This window comes from Phoenix dactylifera, chromosome 4 (assembly GCF_009389715.1).
Source record: "Phoenix dactylifera cultivar Barhee BC4 chromosome 4, palm_55x_up_171113_PBpolish2nd_filt_p, whole genome shotgun sequence".
Taxonomy (NCBI): domain Eukaryota; kingdom Viridiplantae; phylum Streptophyta; class Magnoliopsida; order Arecales; family Arecaceae; genus Phoenix; species Phoenix dactylifera.
Window position 1 is genome coordinate 22,187,690 of NC_052395.1, and position 22,079 is coordinate 22,209,768.

The following is a 22,079-nucleotide window of genomic DNA, read 5'->3' on the forward strand; positions in this document are numbered from 1 at the left end:
TAATCTTCTACACTATCGCGTGATGATTGGGATAAATTCTCAACGTCTTTGCTGTTTTTGCTTTTCTTGGTTTGAGTGGGATTTGGAGTTTAATTTATGTGTTTGAGTGGGATTTGGAGTTTAATTTGTGTTTGAGTGGGGTTTTGTCTATTTGTTCTGTTGTTATGCAATCATTTGGTTCACACGGAGGTGTAAGCAGTGTGGTTAACAGGGGAATTTCTACAAGCTAGTGTCTGTAAGCATTTTGTTTTGTTAATTGTCTGCTTCCATTTGTTTGCTGATACTTCTTTGAAACATTTGGTACTTGGGTTGGTGATTGAAGTAAAAACTTCTTATTTGTGTTCAGATGGCTTCATCTGTGTATTTATCTTTGTCTGCTTCGCCTAGCTTGCTTGTGAATGCAGTTATTGTAATTTTTATTATCTGCTTTATTTTTCTGGCCGATATACATGTGCAGTCTCTTGCAATAGTTTGATTTCATATTTCTAATTAGTATCCAAGTAAAAAATTCTGTAATTCATGTATCATGAGGTCTGCCTTTGTTATTAACTTTATTTAATGCAGATGTTCAATGTGATTTTCGTCGTTGAATCACTACACTTTTGGATAAGCGATGCTCTCTTACTGCACTTGTTGCTCCATGAAATCCCACTTATTTTCTTCCAAGACGCTGAAGTTATGTGTTTGTGTTTGAATAGGAAAAATTAGATTCATCCATTTTACTTCAATGCTTGTCTCTCATACGCACACACTTAATGCAGATGGCAAATTAGGACTTCTGTAGAGAATTTTGATGATTTGTTGCTACAAGAATCACTGGCAATCTTATTCAATGAAGCTGGCTGCAGCTTTTGATGTTGTAGAATCCATATCTCTTTCGAAAACGTGGCAAGTGGGATTCAAATATGATGTGACTTAGTTTTAGTAATTTGGATAATAATCATATTTAGATGCTTAAAATATTTTTTTATTGATACATTGTGGGTGATGAGGTTGTGTTATTTGTATTTTTGGTACTTATGCATATCTGCCAACTTTATGTTATTGTAAATGGTGTCTACTCCTTGATAGGCATATTTAATGCACCATTCTTTTAAATACAGAAAAAAAGAGAGATACTATAGAAAACAGAGGGGAAAAGGACATAACATATATTGTTGAACATATTTAAGCCTAGAAACACAAATCATGACAAATTATTTATTTTACTGAATTTTTAGTGCTCCTTCATATTTTTACTTTTAGGAGTCCAGCTTTCTTTATTTCCACTTTTTTTAATCAATTAGTTTGTCATCTTTTCATGTGTGAATCAGTTTTAAGTTTATTTTATTTTGTTTCTGATCTGTTCTCTAATAGGGCTTCAGCAATCTGGTCTTTTATGCTTTTCTCAAATATTATTCTATTTTGTTTACTAAAATTTGATTTATTTCTCTTTTATAGTATAATATTTTCTGTTTTTTTGCATCTTTTTTTTCACTTTTGAAAACTCTTTTTTTTTTTTGAGTTTATGTTCTCTCATGTTTATTATATATTTCATTTTACTTTTATATTTTTTATGTTTTCACTTTATTTTAATTTATTTTTAATCTTTTTTATAACTAGTTTCTGAATATTCCATTTTGTATGTTTGTAGAGGGATATAGAGAACTGAAGTTATGATCTTGTAGGAGTCATTCTGCTCTTGTAGTTTGAGTGTCAAATGACACATGATGGTTAGAGGAGTGAAAACAATGAACTCATATTGTTAGAAATGCTCTTTTTTTTTAAAAAAAATAGCTTGTTTGTTGCGACACTGTGCTTAAATCATCCTTTCTTGGGATTGCTGCCATGTGCTAATGTATTATTAAATGCTATTTTTACTGGGGATATTTTGTGGAAGATGAAAGCCATTTTTCTCTACCATATTATGATTTCATCATTATGTCACATATTGTTAGATTCTTCTTGCAGGGATGTTTGATAATTAAAAAATGTGCCAATATATCACTATTCACTGGATGGGATGATTACTGAACTTTTGGTCATTTATTAATCCAGTCGCTCAAAGGTGCCCTCTTGATGATGCAAGTCATTTTCTCTACCATATTATAATTTTACTATTATTCTGACCTGTCTTTTGTGATATGTTATGTTATTCCAAAAGCATGATCAGTGGTAGTTTTGATTATCTTATAATCTTGTTTATGTCCAGCAGAGATTATGAATTATGCCACTTGGACTCTTGGTATATAGGATTCACATTACGCAATTTCTTTGAAAATAATATCCTCTTCTTGCTTGAGCTATGTTTCTCAAGTCTGTGTATCAATCTTAAGGAGTAGAATGTGTGGAAGAATGAGTAAGGGAGACCCTTGCTAAGCAATTGGAGATTATATTCAAAATAATGACTCTGATGGGATCATTCATGAAGCTAATCTGTTATGTCTATTACTTAATCAAGTAAGCGTACTCAGCGAGCTGCCAGACTTGGCCCTTCTGTCAGATTCTTGTGTGGGCATAGAATGAAATATGATCTGCCAATAAACTGCGGATAAATAATTTAATGCATTTTCTTCTGTTGAAATTGTCATTCATACAGACTAGTGCTTGAGACAAATCACTAGGATACATTTTGGTCTTCTAGCAAGACGGAATGCGAAACATATACTTAATAGAGGCAGTCATGTGCAATTATAAGTTCAACCAAGCATGATGTGGAGAGATAGGCTTTTACCAAGCAAAGCGATGTAGTAGTAGAGGAGGAGATATGTCAACAACAATATCTGCAAGTCTTATGAATGTTATCTTTGAAAGATAGAATGCGAAACATATACTTAATAGAGGCAGTCATGTGCAATTATAAGTTCAACCAAGCATGATGTGGAGAGATAGGCTTTTACCAAGCAAAGCGATGTAGTAGTAGAGGAGGAGATATGTCAACAACAATATCTGCAAGTCTTATGAATGTTATCTTTGAAAGATAACCATTTTTCTGCAGTTCTGTCTTGTGCCTTGAGATGCTGTTGAAGTTGTTGAAAGGTTTTCCCTTTCTCTTAAGTTCTAGAAAAATTTGGCGCTTGTGTTGTGATTGCACTTCAATTTTTTGGCTGGTGAGTTCCTTTCAACTTGTAGGAGCTGCTTTTCTTTTTGTATTTTTTGTGGGAAACTTTGGTTGCTGATGACAATGAATTTTTGCAACCCGTAAGTTCTAGCAGAGAACTATCAATGTTAACGCTTCACTTTTTTTGGCTGGTGAGTTCCTTTCAACTTGTAGGAGTTGCTTCCCTTTTTGTATTTTTTGGGGGAAACTTTGGTTGCTGATGACAATGAATTTTTGCAATCTGTAAGTTCTAGCAGAGAACTATCAATGTTAATACATGTATGCAAACTCTGATCTAGCTATTACCATTGAATTATTAAACTTGTGCTTTCATGGGTGTTTGCTAACCGAGCTATTCTTCTTCTTCTAGCTGTATGTGTTTCTATGGATAGGTTTCCTTCTGATTTTTTGAAATATAACAATACAAGAATCTTTGCCGCTCTGCTCTCAAATAGAAGCCAATAATTGTGGTACAGTTTTTGCTGATATCTGAAATTTTTAATCATATTTTTATTTTGAGTAAATTACAAAAACTTCCTTGAGATTACGGATAAGTTACACTTACACCTAATAGTTTGGAAAACCTAAGCTTACCCCCCTGAGGTTTATTTTTATCCGACACTTTAACTCATGACTTAACAGAACATTTGTCAAACCTTTAACATTATGGGACCCAAGTGCCTTGCTAGGAAAAAATTAAGAAATGACTAAAATAATCTTAAGTGACGTAACAATCACCCAAGAATATAAGTAAACGTGTGCATCCTCCTTCCCACCTAAGGGCGGCTATGACTTCTTATATGAGGTTAACGGTTTCACTAATGCCATTAATTTAACTGGGTGTAAGTGTAGGTTTTGCAAACTATTGGGTGTAAATGTAATGAACATAAATCTGGGGGGGGGTGCGGTTTGTAATTTACTCTCTTTTTTTTCATTTCCTTAATAGTTTTCAATGGTTCAGGCCGTGAAGCCTATGGTTCATGTAACATTGTTTTTTCAGGGGAAGGTTCTTGAAGCTTTTAATTGCTAAAAGCCTATATTTGTAAATGATTGTAAATATCTAATAGATCCCACTCTTATGATCTAATTGTGGTATTAATCAAACTTCTTCCTAATTGATGACCGGTTCTCACTTCACATTACATGATGCATCTGTTTCTTTGCCTTTTTTATTCGTGCAAAAAATAGTGATGTTTGGCCACAGATCACAACAAAAATCAGCTTTTAAGTTTGGTGCTTCCTTCAGAATGCTGGTGATTGGAGTTCCATCATGATACCTTTTTGTGCTTTTAGGAGCTCATTTACCTTTCATTTTGTAATCATGATTCATATGAAACCTGAACTTTTCCAAGCTGTTAACATCTTGCTATATGATGAATAGAGGTAACTGAAGTTATTAATCTCATAATAATAGTCTGATCATTTGATTTTAAAAATAAATGGCATTTAATATTTTTCTTGTAGGAGTTAGTTCTGTTGACATGTGGATCTTGTTTGCTCATTCCCTAGTGGGTTTCTGAGATGTATTTGAGGGCGACACGCAAAATTGGTCTTCTGCTCCTGTAAAGAGTCATCTAGTTTCTTTTTCTCCTCTGTTTGTTGTCACGTGTTATTTTTACTTTCTTGTAGTGCTTTCTAAGATGAGTAGTGTAAAAGTTACATGGCTTTATTTGTTAACGTGGTTACAAATTATACAATATGTGAATTTTCCTGCAGGGTTTGTAAAATGGATAGAAGGAATTTCGCTATGAGCTAATTTTCACTTCAGTGGGAGCATATGGATTTTGATCATTCCTTCTAGGATTTTATCCTCCTGCAGATTTTTTCTTGATTTTTTACTAACATCTGTCTTTCATGTTTCAGAAACTTTTTTTTTTTCGGGGCGGGGGTGGAGTGGGGGTTGGGGGGGTGGGGATATTCGGTGGCCTTTACAAGGTTATAAAGGAAGATGATGTATTTGTTGCTCTTCTGGCAGCAGAATATCTTATTCTTTTGTATGGCATGATTAGTGGTAATTTCTAAGTTCTCATATTCTTGTTCACGTCCATTCAGAGATTATGGATGATGATGGTTGCTGTTGCTTTCCTGGCACTTCTCAATTTTGTGGTAGTCAAGGTTGTGGTGTATTATATCTTTTCAAACAGCATTATGTGTGGTAATCTTGAATGATAACTATCCTACTGTGCTGTGCCTTTCTGGTTATTTTGTGTTTCTTGAATTTGTCTGTGCCATGATATATGATTTTTTCCCCTTTTGTTCTGTGCAGACAATTTAGGTTCAGTATTTTGGTAAGTGTTTTGATATCTAATTTATAATCGTTATAATAATATGTATGATGTACTATAAAAATGGTCTTTGCTTTTGGCATGCAATATTTGTGTGCTGGTTTACTAGTAAGAAAAAAAAGTAATAAATATATTATAACAATGACACTGTTTTGGCATTAATATAGTATTTTTGCTTATTAAGCTTTTGAAATTTTTATCCCATATCAATTATGAATGCCGGATTGAATGATATATTGATCACAGAAGCCACAAAGATCTCTATGTTTATTTATTTGAATTTGTTACTTTTTATGTGGCATTGGATCTTGTCGGCTAGGCATTTCTCTGATTGATCGAGACAACTAGTCTATGATTAAGAATTATCTTGTTGTTTTTGTTTGCATCAATTTCTTTGCTACTTGGTGTGCGATCTCTTCCTGTGGTAATGTCTGAGATGGATGGAGGGAATGGAGCTAAAACCTTTATGCATAATCATCTGGATTTTCTTTACTCAATTATATACTGATTGCATATACTTGATGTTTGATGTTAATTTTTTCTCTATGGGCTTTTGAGATGAATAGTGGGAATCAAAGTAGACACCTTTCAAGAATTGATTGGCTCTATTTGTTTTTGTCTCTGTTCAAACTTGTCAACAAGAGTTTCTCAAAATAAATGGAACTAATTGATCAAAGCCTTTTTGCAAGGTTGTTCATATTGAATTTTGTGGTCACTGGTTGGTAAGTTTACTGGACTTTACTATATCATACATGTACAGTTGTACTGCTATTAAGCTTACCTGTCTTTTGTTGTTCGGGTGTTTAAAAGTATTCTTTTTCTCTGCGAAGTTGCAACTGATGTTCTTGAGGTATTTACTTTGATGTATTCACGGTTTTCAGATTTTGATTATTTCTATGCAAGTGGTTGGTATTTTAAACTATTCTTTTATTTGAACTTTATCTTTTTGTTATTTTAAGCTGTTATGAGCACGGAGTTTCTATCACCATGTTATATACCAAATTATTTGATTCTATATGTTGGAGCATTGGGTGAGCTAAAAACATGGCATTCATGTATTTGAGTAGGAATAGTTTGGCATCTCTGTTCAAAGTTCAAACTCCCTAAACTGGAATATGTCATGTCTGATGGCCATCTAATTGCCTCATGTGGGGTGATCAGTCTCCTTAAGAAAGGATCATATTGAATTCAGAATTAGAGGCCACATTTTGCATTTTTGTACTTTATCTAGAATAGTTAGAGGTTTCCTAATTTGTTAAAGAATTATTTGGTTTTTATTTTAGAACTATTTATATGAATTGCAAAATGCATGTAGTAATACTGCTTTAAAAATATTATAGTGTCATTAAAATTAAATATTTTGATATTTTGTAATACTTCAATATGCTGCTATAAAACCTTTGGTTACTATTAATGTTCGCCGGACCGGTACCGATACCCGTACTGGTCGGCATTCGGTACGGGTTGGTATCGGTTCAAACCGAGTCGAACCGGGTTCCATCCGATTCTGGCTGGTTTCAGTTAGGCCAATCAGGTTTTGGCCCCTATTCCGTCTGGTTCCATCCGATTCCGGCCAGTTTCAGTCAGAGCCAATCAAGTTACGACACCCTAGGGGCTGAAACCATTTTCTACTACCGGTCCGGCCGGGTCGGCTCGATTCGGGTTGAACCGGCCGGTTCAGCTTTTCTTGGTTACTATTGAAAATTACATATCTGATGCTATAAATTTTGAGTAGTTGTATCACTTATGTAGATTCACTGGAAAACAGAAACAAGTAAAAAAATCTCTGGAGCTCACATGGAAAACATCTTAGTATAAAAAGATAATCCTAAATAATCCATTATCACCGATATTGGTGCGAATACCAATGCCAGGTCACTCGTCACTTGGGTCTACAGGCGTCGCAGGAGGATGGTCCAGCCAGTTTGATTTTATTTTGGAGTGATTTGATATTATTTGGGCTTATTAGGGTATTTTGTTATTTGACAGTGTTTAGAGCTTATTTTGGTATTTTGTTATCTTTGAGGATCTTTGTGAGATTAATTTCTTTTTAGGGGTCTTTTTGCATTTTTCGGATTTATAAATATGTTGGATCGTATACCGTTTAGGATATGCTATGAATGAAATTGTGATTCCTTTCTTTTAGCTCTGGCGTGAAGCCCTGAGCAAGGCTAGGTGCAAAGCCTAGTTCTTTCTTCCTCCTCGCTCTCTCCTTCTCCATTTCTCATTCTCTCTTTCTTCCCTCCCCTGCTGTCTGGCATCAGCATTGGTATCAGAGAAGGGCATCAAAAGAAATTTTCTGGGCTGCTGTGACATTGTTCTTCACGTGAGGGCTCAGACTTTTCACATTTGGGCGACTTCTTCCTTAGCTGAGAAAGGGTTCCAATCCCTCCTTCGTCTGAAGCGTTTTGCCATGTCCTCCTCAGTGGGTGTCCTGTGGGGATTAGGCCTCATAGAGAAGCAACACCAAAACAATAACAAAAAAAAAGAAATCCTTCCTTTCCGTGGACAACCCCTATTCCTCCCCCCATCCCCTCGTTCGATGCCCCAACGCCGTTGCGAGGTTCGCCGCCGAGAGCTTCAATCGTGTGCCCCACGATCTGACGGAGGAGACCTCCCCGAGCCACTGGCCAACTGTGGCCGTGCTTGAGCAAGGAGGACGTGCTCGGCCCCGGCCGTGTCCTTGTCGCCACCGCCCGTGGCCAGATTTGGGAGAGGAGCTCGGCCACCTCCAACCGTCTTGCCCCATGCACCAATCACCGCGGAAGTCGGCGTGGCTGACAACAGTAACCCGCGAAGGAGAAGACCTAGTGGGTATGTATTGGGTTAGCGGAGTGGGTTGCGCTCGTTAACCCGAAGCCACTCAGCAAAATAAAAAGAAAAAAGAGACATACGTGACTTGCATGTGACGGACCCATAACGGGTTATCGGAGCGGGTCATGCCCGATAACCCAAATTATAACGGATCCGAGTTTAAAAAAAAACCCTTACCTGTTCATCTTCTTCCTCCGATCGCCCGCAGCACCACCGCCACCTTTGCCTTCTTCCTTCGATCGCATGCAACACCACTGCCGCCTACGCCCTCGTCGGGTCTGCCTCCATCGATGCCGCTTCCGTTTTCGCCGCTTCCGTTTTCGCCGTTTTCGCCTTCGACGCTTCTGCCTCCGCCTTACCGCCGTCGTGAAGCTTCTCGGAACCCTTGACCCATCACGGGTTCCCGCCGCCAAACTCTGCCGACCTGAGCTCTTCCACCGCAAAGCTCCGCTCCTCTCTCACCTTCCTTCTTCCGCTGCTTCCTTTTTTTTTTGAGGGATTTTCTTCCCTTCCTCACAGATCTTTGCCTCCTTTCCGAACCTTCCCCTCTTCAACAATAAGGGTCGGAACCTAAGACCACCGCCTGCAACTATCCACCCCCACCGTACCCCTCTCCCCCTCTCTTTTCGAAACCAGAGGGATCGGTACCCTCTTCCCTCTCCACGGTTTCGTCCCCACCGCATACCACCATCGCCGCCCCGCCACCCCTTGCAGGCCCGCCCCCTTCTGCCGCACTCTGCCCCCTCCTTCGTCTTCCCCGTTCGCCCCTTCCAACCCCTTTTTCGTCCCACTCCTTGTCATCAAGCCACCGCACATCACCCTCCCCCCTCCCTCCCAGTTCTTTCTCATGGGCCCAAGTCCTCAAGCCCGTGCCACCACTGCAGAGCCCAATCCAACCCCCCTGCAACCCCTTCCCCCTTCTTCATTTCACAAGCCCAACGGGCCCAACCGCACCACACCCCCCTTCTTTTTTTCTCGGGCCCGACAAGCCCGTTTTAACATCAGCCCACATGCTCCCCCCCCCCAAAAGCCTCTCATCCGCAGGCTTGTTTCTCTCCTTTTTTTAGCTCGCATGCCACTCAGGCCCTACGAGTTGCCGAGCTCCAGGCCGCCGACATGCTGTGATCATACCCGATTTGAGCCATTTGACGAGCCTACTTACTGCGACCGTGCTTCTGATTGTCATCCCCAACCTAGGTTAGGATTCTTCTCTTATTGGAAAAAAGCTATTTGCTCGTCTAAACTCCGCATTGATGAACTCTTATATGCTCTGTTGACTTATTTTACTATGAATTTCACACATACACCCCAAACAACCTGAGAAACCCTTGTAGTGGCCCATTTTCACCATTAACTGTAGGGTTGCCTAATCTTTGGGAGTTCTTCGAAGCACCATGTTATCTAGCAGCACACGGAAGACTGGCACTATTTGACTGCAATTACTCGCTTTCACTTATTACGTGATTCCCTGCTTGATTTCATTTGCTAAAATTAGCTTTCTATTTATATTGAGCATATACATTGAGCTCTAGGTATTACTTTCATGCAGTAGGTCTACCTTGGAACCACCACTATCTTAGCATTGTAGGGCCATGCACCTTTTCACACTCATTATATGCATCTTCATAGTAGTCGTATTGTTTCTTAGTTAGAATCCCAACTTGCCATGGATCCTAACATCGAAGCCTTGCTAAAGGTTGTCCAAGACTTGACCAGTGTCCACCCAAGCCCATACCCGATTAGACTCAGCTGAGGCTTTTCTTCAGAGAATTATGGGATCTAAAGAAGGTAGTGCCTCCCATTTGGAAGGCCTAGAGATCAAAGATGAAACCATAGACTACCTAGGATCTGTTCGACAGGCCCACTTTGACACTAATCCTTTCTCAAGCCGTCCACCAACCTGCCTTCGTCACAGAGGACCGGGTCCAGTCCATAATGTCGATAGGGGTTATCGCCACAATGTAGAACCTAGAGAGCCTCGTGACCATGATGAAGATGTGATGAAAGGCATTTGGGTTGAAGCCCTCACCTTTGATGGTCGCCTTGACCCAAAGGTCTTCTCAGACTGGTTGCATGAAATGGACCACTTCTTTGAGTGGTATAATTTGTCTGAAGAAAAGGTTCGGTTTGCCAGAATGAAGCTCATTGATCGAGCTAAGCTCTTCTGGCAAAACACTGAACAGCTCCTAGATAGGAGACGTCAACCTGCCATAACTGATTGGATAGAAATGAAAGAAAAACTTAAGAAAAAATACTTGCCCTTTAGCTACCAAGATGATCTCCTTGACCAATGGAATAACTTGAGACAAGGCCCCCGTTCAGCTACGGACTACATTGCCCAATTTGATGAATACATGATGCGATGTAATGTGATCAAAGATGAGAGGATGGTTCTGAGCCGGTTCCGAAGAGGTCTTAATGATGAACTTAGGAAGGAACTTGTCCTCTGAGAGGTGTCTACTTTAGACTACGCATATACATTCGTGCAGAACTATGAGTAGGTCTCCAAGTCCATGTTTGTGAGGCGCTTTGATGATCGGGGCACTTCCACTAATCCTCATTCTTCGGGGCCCAGACCTTTTGTGGGGTCCTCTGTCCCTAAAACTCCTACCGCCTCTGTCCTAAGCTGAGACACTAAAGGCAAGAGAAGTCTTGGTGAGCCTCCCAAACTATATTTCAGACTTTAGTGCTACAAATGCCAAGGTTTTGGTCACGTTACCTCCCAATGTGCTAACAAATCTCTCGTCATTGCACAGCAAGAGCAGAGAGGTGACACAGATGACTTGGAGGAGCAAGTCTATGAACCAAACATCGATGACATTCAGAACATTGATAAGGAAGCATGTGATGAAGGACCTGATATCCTAGAATGCATCCGCACTACACCAATATCATTTACACCTTTAGAGAGAGTTTGACTAGTCCACCATGAGTGTAGTCAAATGTGCACTCACACAACCCAAAAAAATTGATGACTGGAGAAAAACCTCGATTTTTCATACTTATATTAAGTGCAGAGAGAGATTGTAAGGTCAATATCCTCCAACATCGTCTTCCGCCTAGGTTTGACTCCCGTTCCCCAACCACAACCCTATAAGGTCTCTTGGATTGACACAACTTCTATTCACATCAAAGAAAGATGTCTTGTGCCTATTCACGTCTTTTTTTACAAAGATACCATATGGTGTGATGTAATCTCGATGGATGTAGGACACCTAATTTTGGGGAGATCTTGGTTGTTCGACCTTGAAGTCACCATCTATGGTCGATCCAACTCTTGTTCTTTTGTGTTCGAGGGCAAAAAAGTTAAGCACAATCCTTTGCCACCCAAGGCACCTGATAAGAACAAAAAAATGAAGTGTCAAAGGATAAGGATCTCCACATCCTGTGTCCCACTGAATTTGAGCGGAAAGTGTTTAGTGATTCTTTGATGTTCGCTCTACTTGTCAGAAAAGTTCACCGGTACAATCATAGTGAACACACCCGTAATTGGGATTCAATCCTACCTGTAGCACAATTTGCATACAATAATTCAGTCAACAGATCCGTAGGCATGAATTCATTTGAGGTACTGTATGGTTATACAGCTAGAAAACCTTTAGATCTCTTACCTATGTCATCACATGTTAGGATTTTTGAGTCTACACATGCATTTGCACAACACATTCATGAGTTGCATCAGAAAATCCACAAGCGCATTCATGCAAGTAATGCTCAATATAAGATGCAAACTAATTCTCATGCTAAGAAATTTCAAACTAAGGATTATGTAATGAACCGTATTCAGCCTAAGCGGTTTCTTCCTGGAACCGTTAGGAACTTGCAGGCTCATAGTGCTGGGCCATTTAGGGTGTTGCACAGGGTTGGCACCAACGCCTATGTCCTTGACCTCCCCTCTGATTTTGGTATTAGCCCGACTTTTAATGTTGAAGATTTGGCTGCTTACAAGGGCCCACCAACAATCCCCAATGATCCTTTTGTTGAGCTATCTCTTGAGCCCGATGATTCCCTTATTATTGATTGCATACCAGCTTTGATTCATTTACCCCTTCACCGAGCGCAACAAGAGCACATTGATGCTATTTTAGATGATCAAACAATTTTTACTAGTGATGGAGGATCCAGCGCTTCTTGGTTCGTTGGCGAGGAAAATTGGAGTCCAACTCTACTTGGATCACACTCGAGGAGCTTCAGCGGGTTGACCCAGACCTATTGGAGTACTACCAAAGCTACACCGAGCCGTGCTCATTGAGGTCGACTTCTTTCCACCTGGGAGGGAGCTGGTGCGGACACCAGTGCCAAATCACCTATCACTTGGATCTACAGGTGCCGCAGGAGGATGGTTCGGACAATTTGATTTTATTTTGGAGTGATTTTATGTTATTTGGGCTTATTAGGGTATTTTGTTATTTTTGAGGGTCTTTATGAGATTAATTTCTTTTTAGGGGTCTCTTTACATTTTCTGGGTCTTATAAATATGTTGGACCATGTACCATTTAGGGTATACTATGAATGAAATTGTGATTCCTTTCTTTTAGCTCTGGCGTGAAGCCCTGAGCAGGGCTAGATGCAAAGCCTAGTTCTTTCTTCCTCCTCCCTCCTCTCTCCTCTATTTTTTTCTTCTCTCTTTCTTCCCTCCCCTGCTGTCCGGCATCAAACATGTTAAATTTCAATAGTCCTCTAAGATATCTTGTCACTGGGTGCTGTCTTGGGAGTCATAGGTGTTGTTGCTAGGTGCCTAAAATGGAAGATACCATTCAAAAGTGGCCCAAGGCCCATTCAAAAGTGGCCCAAGGCACTAATGATAAGGAGTGCATATATAACCATTCAAATATATGTAGCTCGAAGATGAAGTGTTGATATAATGCTGGCCACAAACTTAGAGCATTACATGCATTTACTCATGCCAAATGCTAGTGCAGTTAATGCCCTTAAAAGGGGTTGCTGATTTTGGTACCATAACAATTTCTTTTATATATCATCTTTTCATCTATAATCTTACATTAGCTGCAATGCATGCGAGATCTATTTTACTCATGTTTATGTTTGTGTGCATTTACTAGAAAACTATATTTAAGTGGGATAAACTTGGAGGAGGTCACATGTTTGACAATGGCAAGTTTGGTGCTCTTGAGAAAACTAGAAGTGTGACTTCTTGTGCTTATTGGTGTAGATTTTGAGACTTCTTTTTGTGGAAGTTGTTGGGGCTTGTGCCTAAGTTTAGCGTGAGGCCTTTTTCTCCAATTTTTATTATCACTTATCAAGATTCTTATAAGGCCATTGCAGTCATGAACTTCATGGAATCCCTTATTCTCATTCCATAATAAATGGGGTTCCATATAGAGGGATCCACTTATAAGGCACCAACAATGAGAAAGTATTCAACATGTATCAGACACTAACCAACCAATTAGGATAAAACTCAGCCATATTTTATTGTTGCTCGTCGTCATGGTTTGTATAGGTAGCAGACCTTCAGCCTATGGTGTGAATGTTTTCATCGTACAAGTTGATAACAGGAAGTTTCACTTTCGTTGAGCTTGTAAGTGTGACTTTTCTCCCTCTCCCTTCATCTGTAATTTTCCAATCATGCTGCTCCACTTTACAAAATCAATTGCTGCAAGAAGAAGAAGAGAATGAATTTCCTAGTTGGAAACTGACGAAAACAAACCAGCTTATAGAAACCGAGATATGATGTCACAGAAAACTGATGCCAATCTAAGAAATTTATGTTCTAAACTTAATATTCCCAAATAAAGAAGGCATATTTTTACAAAGTATCTCGATCGTTACTAGCAAATGATAATCTTTATTATATGCATTCAAACACCTGCATTGCTTCCAAATTTATATGATCAATAATTGCTAGAAACCACAAATCTTAATGGTTTGAGCTACTTTTTTTTTCGTAGGGTACAGAAGAAGATCTCCAGAAAATAGTTTCCTGCGGCATGGTTATAAGACCTTCTAGCGATCATGGATGTAAAGCATACTTTTCTAGTAATCTGTTGTAGGCTAGTAGCTTAATTTTTTTTTCACGATGTTCTTATTTGAAATCTTTTTGTGCCGGAATAAAACTGCACCTTTGCTGATAAACCATTTATTAACTCATTGGTGGACTCACATGCACCACCATTTTAAGCAGTTAAGGATTCATGCAGTTCATGCAAGCTTTTCTTCATTGGTGTGGTATTCTCACTTGCATTTACATTGATGTTCTATTCTGTATAATTGATAAATCTAATAGTACTACCGACCATCTGGAAGTATGATGGTCCCATCTTCTGAAGAAAAGCTTCCATTCATTTTTTATGTTTAATATCCTTCAGTTGAAATTCTAGCAGTGAAGAAACCAGGCTGCTTTGGATCTGGCATTGCTGCACTATAACAAGTAAGCATAGGAATAACATTTGCTTCGGTGGGTCAATCAGTGGCATGCTCTTGCACACGCATTATTGCCATGTGAATACATCTTGCTTCCGCATGTCTGGGACATTCATCAGCTAATTATGAATCTATAAGCTCCGACCACTTACCGTCTTCCATAACTTCCATGCCTGACAATTCTGTCACACTATTAGCTGATAAGTTATAACTAGATTTTGTTTTAGGAAGAAAAGGCAATAAAAAGGTATCGATCAGCTCTGACGCTCACACAGCCTAAGAAATTAAGAGAGTTGCCAATGTTGATTAAAGCCGGCATCTCTTTCCACTTATAATCTCTTAAAGCAACATACGAAAGCTAAAGAGTAAAGACATCAGACATCATCCAAGAGAATGTTGCTGGCTTTCAGGTCCTTGTGGACAATTCACAGCCGAGAGTGCTTGTGAAGATAAAGAAGTTCGTGCTATTCATTCAATGATGTGGAAGCGCTTACCCCAGTCTAAAAGAGCTCCTCTGGTTGAGTCCAGGCAACATCAAGATAATGTGGGACAGAATTTACACAAATTGATGAAGAGGATTACAGAAAGTTGAAGAGCTGAAGTAGTTTGTTTATCTGATAACAAACCATAGAGGAAGAAAGAAAACCAGGCTTTCGTTTGGCATGTATTCATAGATGAGTATCTTCTCTTCTTGAATGCTGCAACTCAAAAGTCTTACCAAATTCCTATGCTTGGCTATAAGCTGAATTTCATTCTCAAACTTATTAGAATGGAAAGAAAGCCTTTTAACTGCTATCTCCTGCCCCTCTGGCAACAGACCTGGAATAGGTCATGGAAAGCAACCCAATGTAACAACTACATCAAAAGAATTTTTATTTAAGCCACACATTGAGAAGTATAATTCAATTATGTGCTTTGTTCCTCAAAATCTTCTTATCAATATCATTTACCTGCAATTTGAAGTGTTTTACTTGATGACTTTATCTATCACCTGGATCCCCATCTGATTTCTTCATATTGTTAGTAGATCATTACACATTGCTGTTCATTCTACATTAATGGCTAAAAAAATATCCGTTAAATGCAGCTCAAAAATCATAGAAACTACTTGCATTCTGTAGAGGTCTGTGATTGCTTTAGAGCGTCGTAAGTAGTCTGCATCTTGAAAAAAGCGACACTAAAGAATTCCTGAACAAACTCTATGTGGAAACTATGAAGTCATAAACCAAGGTACCTCACTTAGCAGTTATAACAATATAATTGCTAATTTTAGGGTGGAAAACTTGTTTTAATTTTTCATTTGCTTAGACATGGTTAATTGATACAGATAATGAAGAGAAGAGGGTGGTAATTATAGTAATTTCAGTGGAAGCTGCATTCATGGCACTTCTATTAGGTGCCTTGATATGGTACCATTAATGGAGAAAGGCCAGTGTTCAATGTTCTCCCTAATATTTGTTAATTAGCAATTGCAGGAAGAGAAGGGACATGCTTGAAGAAAGGCTCAGATTGTTCTTCATTCAACATCACTATCATATCACAACAGCTACAAACAATTCCTCTGTCTCAAATAAACTAGGAGTGGGTGGTTTTGGGCCAGTTTATAAGGTAACTGACCTCCTAGACCAACAGGGCTAGATTTGTAGATTGTTGGCTTCTTTTTTGATGCAACAGGTTTGAAACTATATAGTTAAAAAAAAAGCATAATAATGTGATCCCACTTTTTTCAGTTCGCAAAAGCATATAAGGTTTTAAGGATAGCTCTCTCTACCACTAGATTACAAGCAGCTAGTAGATGCCTAATCAGGTAGAGTATTAGTGTGGATAATATGAAAATTTTAACTGTTGATGGATGATTTTTTTTTTGGGGGGGGGTGGGGTGGGGGTGAAAGGAGATGAGGCTGTCAAAAAGTTCAGGACGAGTGGTTTGAGGAGTATAAAAATGAGATTGCCCTTATTTCTAATCTTAAACATTGAAACTTTTCAGGCTACTTAGCTACTGCGTACGGAATAAGATACTGATCTATGAGTCCACGACCAAAAAAAGCTTGGATTATTACACATTGGGTTTGATCATTAACAACCTAATTCCATATCAGCTTCTTTATGTCAACACTAATTGCTATTTTTGAAGAATTGAAATATATATTAAAATCACGAGCAGATCCAGTCATAGGTGGAGAGTTATATTGGAGGAAGCATTTCCATATTATTGAAGGAATTGGCCTGGGGCTTCTCTATCTTCCACAATTACTCCAAATTTATTCATAGAAATCTGATAATCAGCAACATACTTCTAGATAGTGGCATGAATCCAGAGATACCTGATTCAGGTTTGGCCAGAATTTCAAGCACAAAACAGTTGTTACATTGAGGGCTGGGTTCAAGGAAGATTCACCTTTGAGAGGTCATACACAAAACAGTTGTTGCATTGAGAAGCATGTAAGGTCGGTTGAGGTAAATTGATCCCTCAAATTGCATAGAGTAACTAAATCCACTTGTAATTGACACTGGAGAGAAATAAAGGCTACCAGCTGTAGTCATTTATCGAACTTGGTGCGCGGCAGGTGATCCATGGCAGGTTTGCTTGAGAAATGCAGTCAAAGGGTTTTTGGTATTTCTAATGCATACATATGTAATTTTGTCAACTAATGACGATTTTATTATGCGGCAGCACTGTCTGATCGAGCGAATAAAAAAAGTAGAAAATTTGGATATCATGTTAAGAAACAGAAGCAGGAAGCAGCAAGGGGAAAGTTCTTATAGAAGGAATATGTCTCTCTTGTAGATGGTGTGGTGAAATGCATTAACAATAGGGAATTTAATCATAACAATGGTTAGGATCATGAGAAACAGAAAAATAGAACATCCATTGCTTGGTTATCCTTTTGCGGCAAGTGATTAGCTTGACAGGGGCCAGGTTTGCTATTTTCTATTGTGTTCCTGAAGTTAAACGAGCATGGTGTTTCAGCCCTGGTCCATGGTGCCCTGGAACTTGAGGTTGGAAATCTAAAGAGCTCGGCAAAGAAATCTTGGCCACAGAAGGAACATACGAAGTATAATGTTCAATGCACCTATATGCATCCAAACACCTTTCTAATGCCAAGTGTCCGCACATCCCTGATGATTTGAACTATGATTTCATTCTTTGTTTGACTATTTTTTTTTTCTTATCTCTTTTGTAGGTAGGCTATAGGCAAAGATCTCCAGCAGATTGTTTCCAAGATATAACACACATATTTGAAATCTGTGCCTACATTGAACTGAAACCTTCAATGATGAACCATGGACTCACTTGCGACTCGCACAATTACACAGGCACCATCATTATCAGGAATTTACGATTTTGCAACTCATTCAAGCTTTTCTTCGTTGGTGGTGTTCCCACTTGCATTTAGGTTGATGTAATAGAATTACAAAACTGAAATTGTACTACCGACCATCTGGAAACGTGATTGTTAGATTATTTGGAGAACAGCTTCCGTCCATTTTTGATGGTAAATCTCCTTCGGTTGCAATTCTAACAGTGAAGAAACCAGGCTGTTTAGGATCTGGAAAGGCTGAACTTTCTTTAGCAAGCATAGAAACCACATCCGACATAGTGGGTCGGTCAGTGGCGTTCTCTTGCACACACATTAGTGCCACATGAATGCATCTTGATATCTCATGTCTGGGACACTCATCAGCTAATGCTGGATCTATAAGCTCCAACCATTTACCCTCTTTCCATAACTCCCATGCCTGACACAATTCCACTAATTAGCTGATGAGAGAACAACTTGATGTTTTTGAGATAGGAGAACAAATGGATGTTGCTCTAAATAAAAAAAAAGGAGGCAATAATGATAGTATTTATAGGCTTGGATACTTACAAATCCTAGGAGGTTAAGAGAGTTGCCATATTGATGAAATCCAGCGTTTCTTTTTCCACTTACAATCTCTAAAAGCAGGACTCCAAAGCTAAAAACATCAGACTTGATAGAGAAAAGACCCTCTGCAGCATACTCTGGAGACATGTAGCCGCTGAAAAACAAAATTAAGCCATATATATCTCATTTGTCAGTAACAACATTGCAACCCTGCTGTCTTATGCATTCGTAAAACTGGAATATACTTACTATGTGCCAACTATTCTGTTTGTGTTTGCTTGGGTTTCATTTGAGGCAAAAATTCTAGCCAGGCCAAAATCAGATATTTTAGGGTTCATATCTGCGTCCAGGAGAATGTTGCTGGCTTTCATATCCCTATGGATGATTCGCAGTCTAGAATGCTTGTGAAGATAAAGAAGGCCTTGAACAATCCCTTCAATGATGTGCAAGCGCCTGCCCCAGTCCAATAGTGCTCCTCTGGCCGCATCTAGGTAAATTTGAGATGACATGATTTAGAACCGTCATAGATTACCCGAGAGAGTAACGCAAAAAAGTTAATATAGCGAGTTACTAGCGATAACAAACCAAACAGGAAGAAGTCCAAGCTTTTGTTTGGCATGTATTCATAGATCAATATCTTCTCTTCTCCTTGCATGCAGCAACCCAAAAGCCTCACTAAATTTCTATGCTGAAGCTTGGCTATAAGAAGAACTTCGTTCTTAAACTCCACCAGTCCCTGTCCTGAGTGTGCAGCTAGCCTTTTTACTGCTATCTCATGCCCCTCTGGCAGTTGGCCCTGAAATAAGGCATATCTTAACTCGGGAGATATAGATAGAGCGAACTTGCAAAGTTGTTTTCATATTTCAAGCTAAGAGGACAACACTAATGAAACACCTGGGGACAATTATGGTTTTTACCAATTAGCTTAACACAAACCAGTGATACAACAGGTCCTGAGTTCAAAATGAGCTCAGTTTGAAACAGGGATGTGCATATTTACCTGTCACCTACTTCTGTTAACTGATCTCGTTCATCCTTAATTAGGATGAAGACTAGTAAATTCTGGTTGATCCTACACGGATGATGCAAATAATGGTAGAAAGCAAGATAATAACAAAGGCACGCTGATGGGGAAAATATCTGGTCTTTAGGAATTCCTATTTTCTTATGGTAATGAGACTGGTTCATGAATCTTACCTTATACACTGGTCCAAACCCGCCCTCTCCAAGCTTATTTTCAGCTGAGAAGTTGTTCGTGGCATCTGCTATGCGAGAGAAATGGAACAACGAGAACTCTGGACCACCCTTGTCCTCACTTTCCCCAAGGTTAATTGCTATGTCATTGCTCATTGTGAATAAAGGTTGCCCCTCATACGGTCTCTTGATTCCTAATTTGTATGCCCAAAAAAATGTTTTTGTTTTAGCTATATGTGCCAAAGTAATGTAACCCATAATTTTGTGCAAACTTCACCTCTTCGCCGTCTTTTTATCCTCAGATAACAAACCAGCAAGCATAAAATGAACAATGTGAAAGATGTTGCTACAGTGATAATAATCAAGAGATGCCTCTTCTTCGTCTTTTGCCCTGCATTTGAAAGAAAGACAATTTTATCTGCTTATATCATTTATTTCAGTGATGTTCAAAATCAAACCAAGCTTGAATTAGCTACCATAAATGATCAATCTAAAAAACGTTTTATTTTGAAGTAAAAAATTTGGTCTGAAGCCTATTGTTCAAGTCAACCTTGTACCTCCATATGCTAACTCGGAAGCATTAGCCATTTGCTTTGTACCTCCAGATGCTAACTCGGAAGCAGCAAGGCGAAGATAAAGAGTTCCATCTCCAATGTCCGTGTCATTTTCCCGCAGATTTTTAAGGTCCCCGTACCACAATTTACAGCCTTTGGAAAAATCATATGCATTACATGAGCAGTTATTCAAACAGGCGATTTTACATTCTTCAGGCTTTCCAATATACAAATCAACCGGATCTGCGGGAAACTTCATATGGCCCATGCCAAGAAACGCATCCTTCTCTCCTCCAGTCTCGTTGCATTGCAAGCTGGTTTTTCTGATGCACCCTTGGCTCCAATCTGCATTGTTCGAATCTGCCAAAGACGCTGGCTCAAAGCCCTCCAAGCAGCGGCAGAAGGGCGACCTTTGGTCATTGCAGACTCCAAAAGCGCCGCATCGATTGTACACCTCACACTGGGTTCTTGGCTGAGACCAGAACAGGATCCATTCTTGAGTGTCCTCCAGCCATGTCATTTTCTGGATTTGCCCTAAAAGATCTATTATAAACCTTGTAATGATGCTTTCATTGACGTGGTATGTGAAGTATGATTCATCGTTGTTGGTAACAAATTCATAATTCATGATGCTAGATTCTGTTAAGTCTGGAGCAAGGCTGAATTCCCGGCCGTTCCAAACCCCACTTGCCCAGGAGATATTCCCCTCCCGCCAGGAAAAGAGTTGTGCCGTGCCATTGGGATCGATCCCAAAAGAAAAAACCCCAGAAGCAGGGTCGTCGAAGCTTTTCCATGAGGTCAGCAACTGGTTTTGCCTAATCCTCCGACGAAGCTTCATGCCAGGGAGGAGAGTGTCGGTAGGAGAATCAAAACTCTGCCAGAAGATCCGTGATAAATTATTGGCGTCCCTCAGAACAAGATTCCCTGAATCCAAGATGGTGAGTGCCGTGTTATTTGTTCCAGAACCAGAAGCTACTGTTGATGAACTCCCTCTGCCATCGAAGATCATCAGATCTCCGTCATCGCTGAGCGTAAGGAAACCGGAGGTATCGGTGATCGGACTGTCTCTATTTGCAGTCCATACTATAGTCTGTTCCGGAATCTGGTGATACCATATGCCAAGATAACGGTTGCTCGAACTGTTGGGGCTGAAGAAACCGAGTTCGAAGGTATTGTTGGCAGACACAAGTTTCTGTCCATCTCTCATGGATTGGGTTGACAGTAGAGTGTCTGTTGAGTGAGAGAATTCAGCTGAAAACATGGATATGAACATGAGAAAAAAAAGCACGGCACAGCTTCCTTTGCCGGCCATGATTGGATAAACGAAGGTGAGGCTCCGATACGAAGAGTAAGATACCTCTCTCACCGAAGATGGTGGGACGAAATGGGTTAGCGATAGTGAAATTTGATCATAAAAGTTGATAGGATCAAGAAGAGAAAAACAGAACAAGGAGAAAGACTTTTCAGGAATAAGGCGGAGTCAACGCGCTATCTTGGTCCTGGTCCATGGTGTCCCACAAACCAGAGGTAGGCTTGGTAGTGCATGGCCAATGATCCTAGATTGGGAAGGGGAGTCGGCTCCAACAGCAAAGGCGGACGACAAGGAGGCCCACTCTATAAGAAAAGGTGCCTCCTATTTTACTTCTTGCTCTTATGGACTGAAGCAACCAAGAATACGAATTCAGAAAGGAGTAGATATAACATATAACAGAAATATGATTATAAGTCTTTTAAATAGATCAAAGAAATATTAATTAGAATACAAGTCCTTAATTTAATCGGACATCACAACCCTGTGATCCATGCATCATAGCATGTGTAAAACACTGGTACTTAACGGCGGTCTCCGTCATGGCCGCCTCAGATGCGAGTATGCGACGAAGACTTCCATCTTCTCGCC

The 22,079-nt window shown here is 39.6% G+C and overlaps 1 protein-coding gene and 1 long non-coding RNA gene across 2 annotated transcripts; one reads left to right on the forward strand and one right to left on the reverse strand.

Annotated features, from left to right (window-relative positions):
• The first annotated feature begins 5,011 nt into the window (after window positions 1–5,011).
• LOC120110562 lies at window positions 5,012–17,856 on the forward strand. The gene is made up of 2 exons (XR_005511682.1): window positions 5,012–6,214; window positions 17,748–17,856. It is a non-coding gene; the product is annotated as an uncharacterized LOC120110562 (long non-coding RNA).
• On the reverse strand, window positions 17,720–21,625 carry LOC103699303 (G-type lectin S-receptor-like serine/threonine-protein kinase At1g11300). The gene is made up of 7 exons (XM_039125863.1): window positions 20,183–21,625; window positions 19,903–20,016; window positions 19,629–19,819; window positions 19,017–19,227; window positions 18,681–18,918; window positions 18,435–18,585; window positions 17,720–18,303 (listed from the first exon to the last, which is right to left on the reverse strand). The coding sequence occupies exons 1-7, from the start codon at window positions 21,489–21,491 to the stop codon at window positions 17,995–17,997; spliced, it is 2,523 nt and encodes an 840-aa protein (XP_038981791.1). The 5' UTR covers window positions 21,492–21,625; the 3' UTR covers window positions 17,720–17,994.
• Window positions 21,626–22,079: the final 454 nt, after the last annotated feature.

Excerpts from the sequence above, each read along its gene's own strand:
- LOC103699303 (XM_039125863.1), bottom strand. The coding sequence starts at position 21,491 with ATGGCCGGCAAAGGAAGCTGTGCCGTGCTTTTTTTTCTCATGTTCATA. Across the intron at positions 19,228-19,628 it reads GGTTTGGACCAGTGTATAAG|GGCCAACTGCCAGAGGGGCA; the intron begins GTAAGATTCATG and ends GCCTTATTTCAG. Across the intron at positions 18,586-18,680 it reads AACAGAATAGTTGGCACATA|CGGCTACATGTCTCCAGAGT; the intron begins GTAAGTATATTC and ends TTTGTTTTTCAG.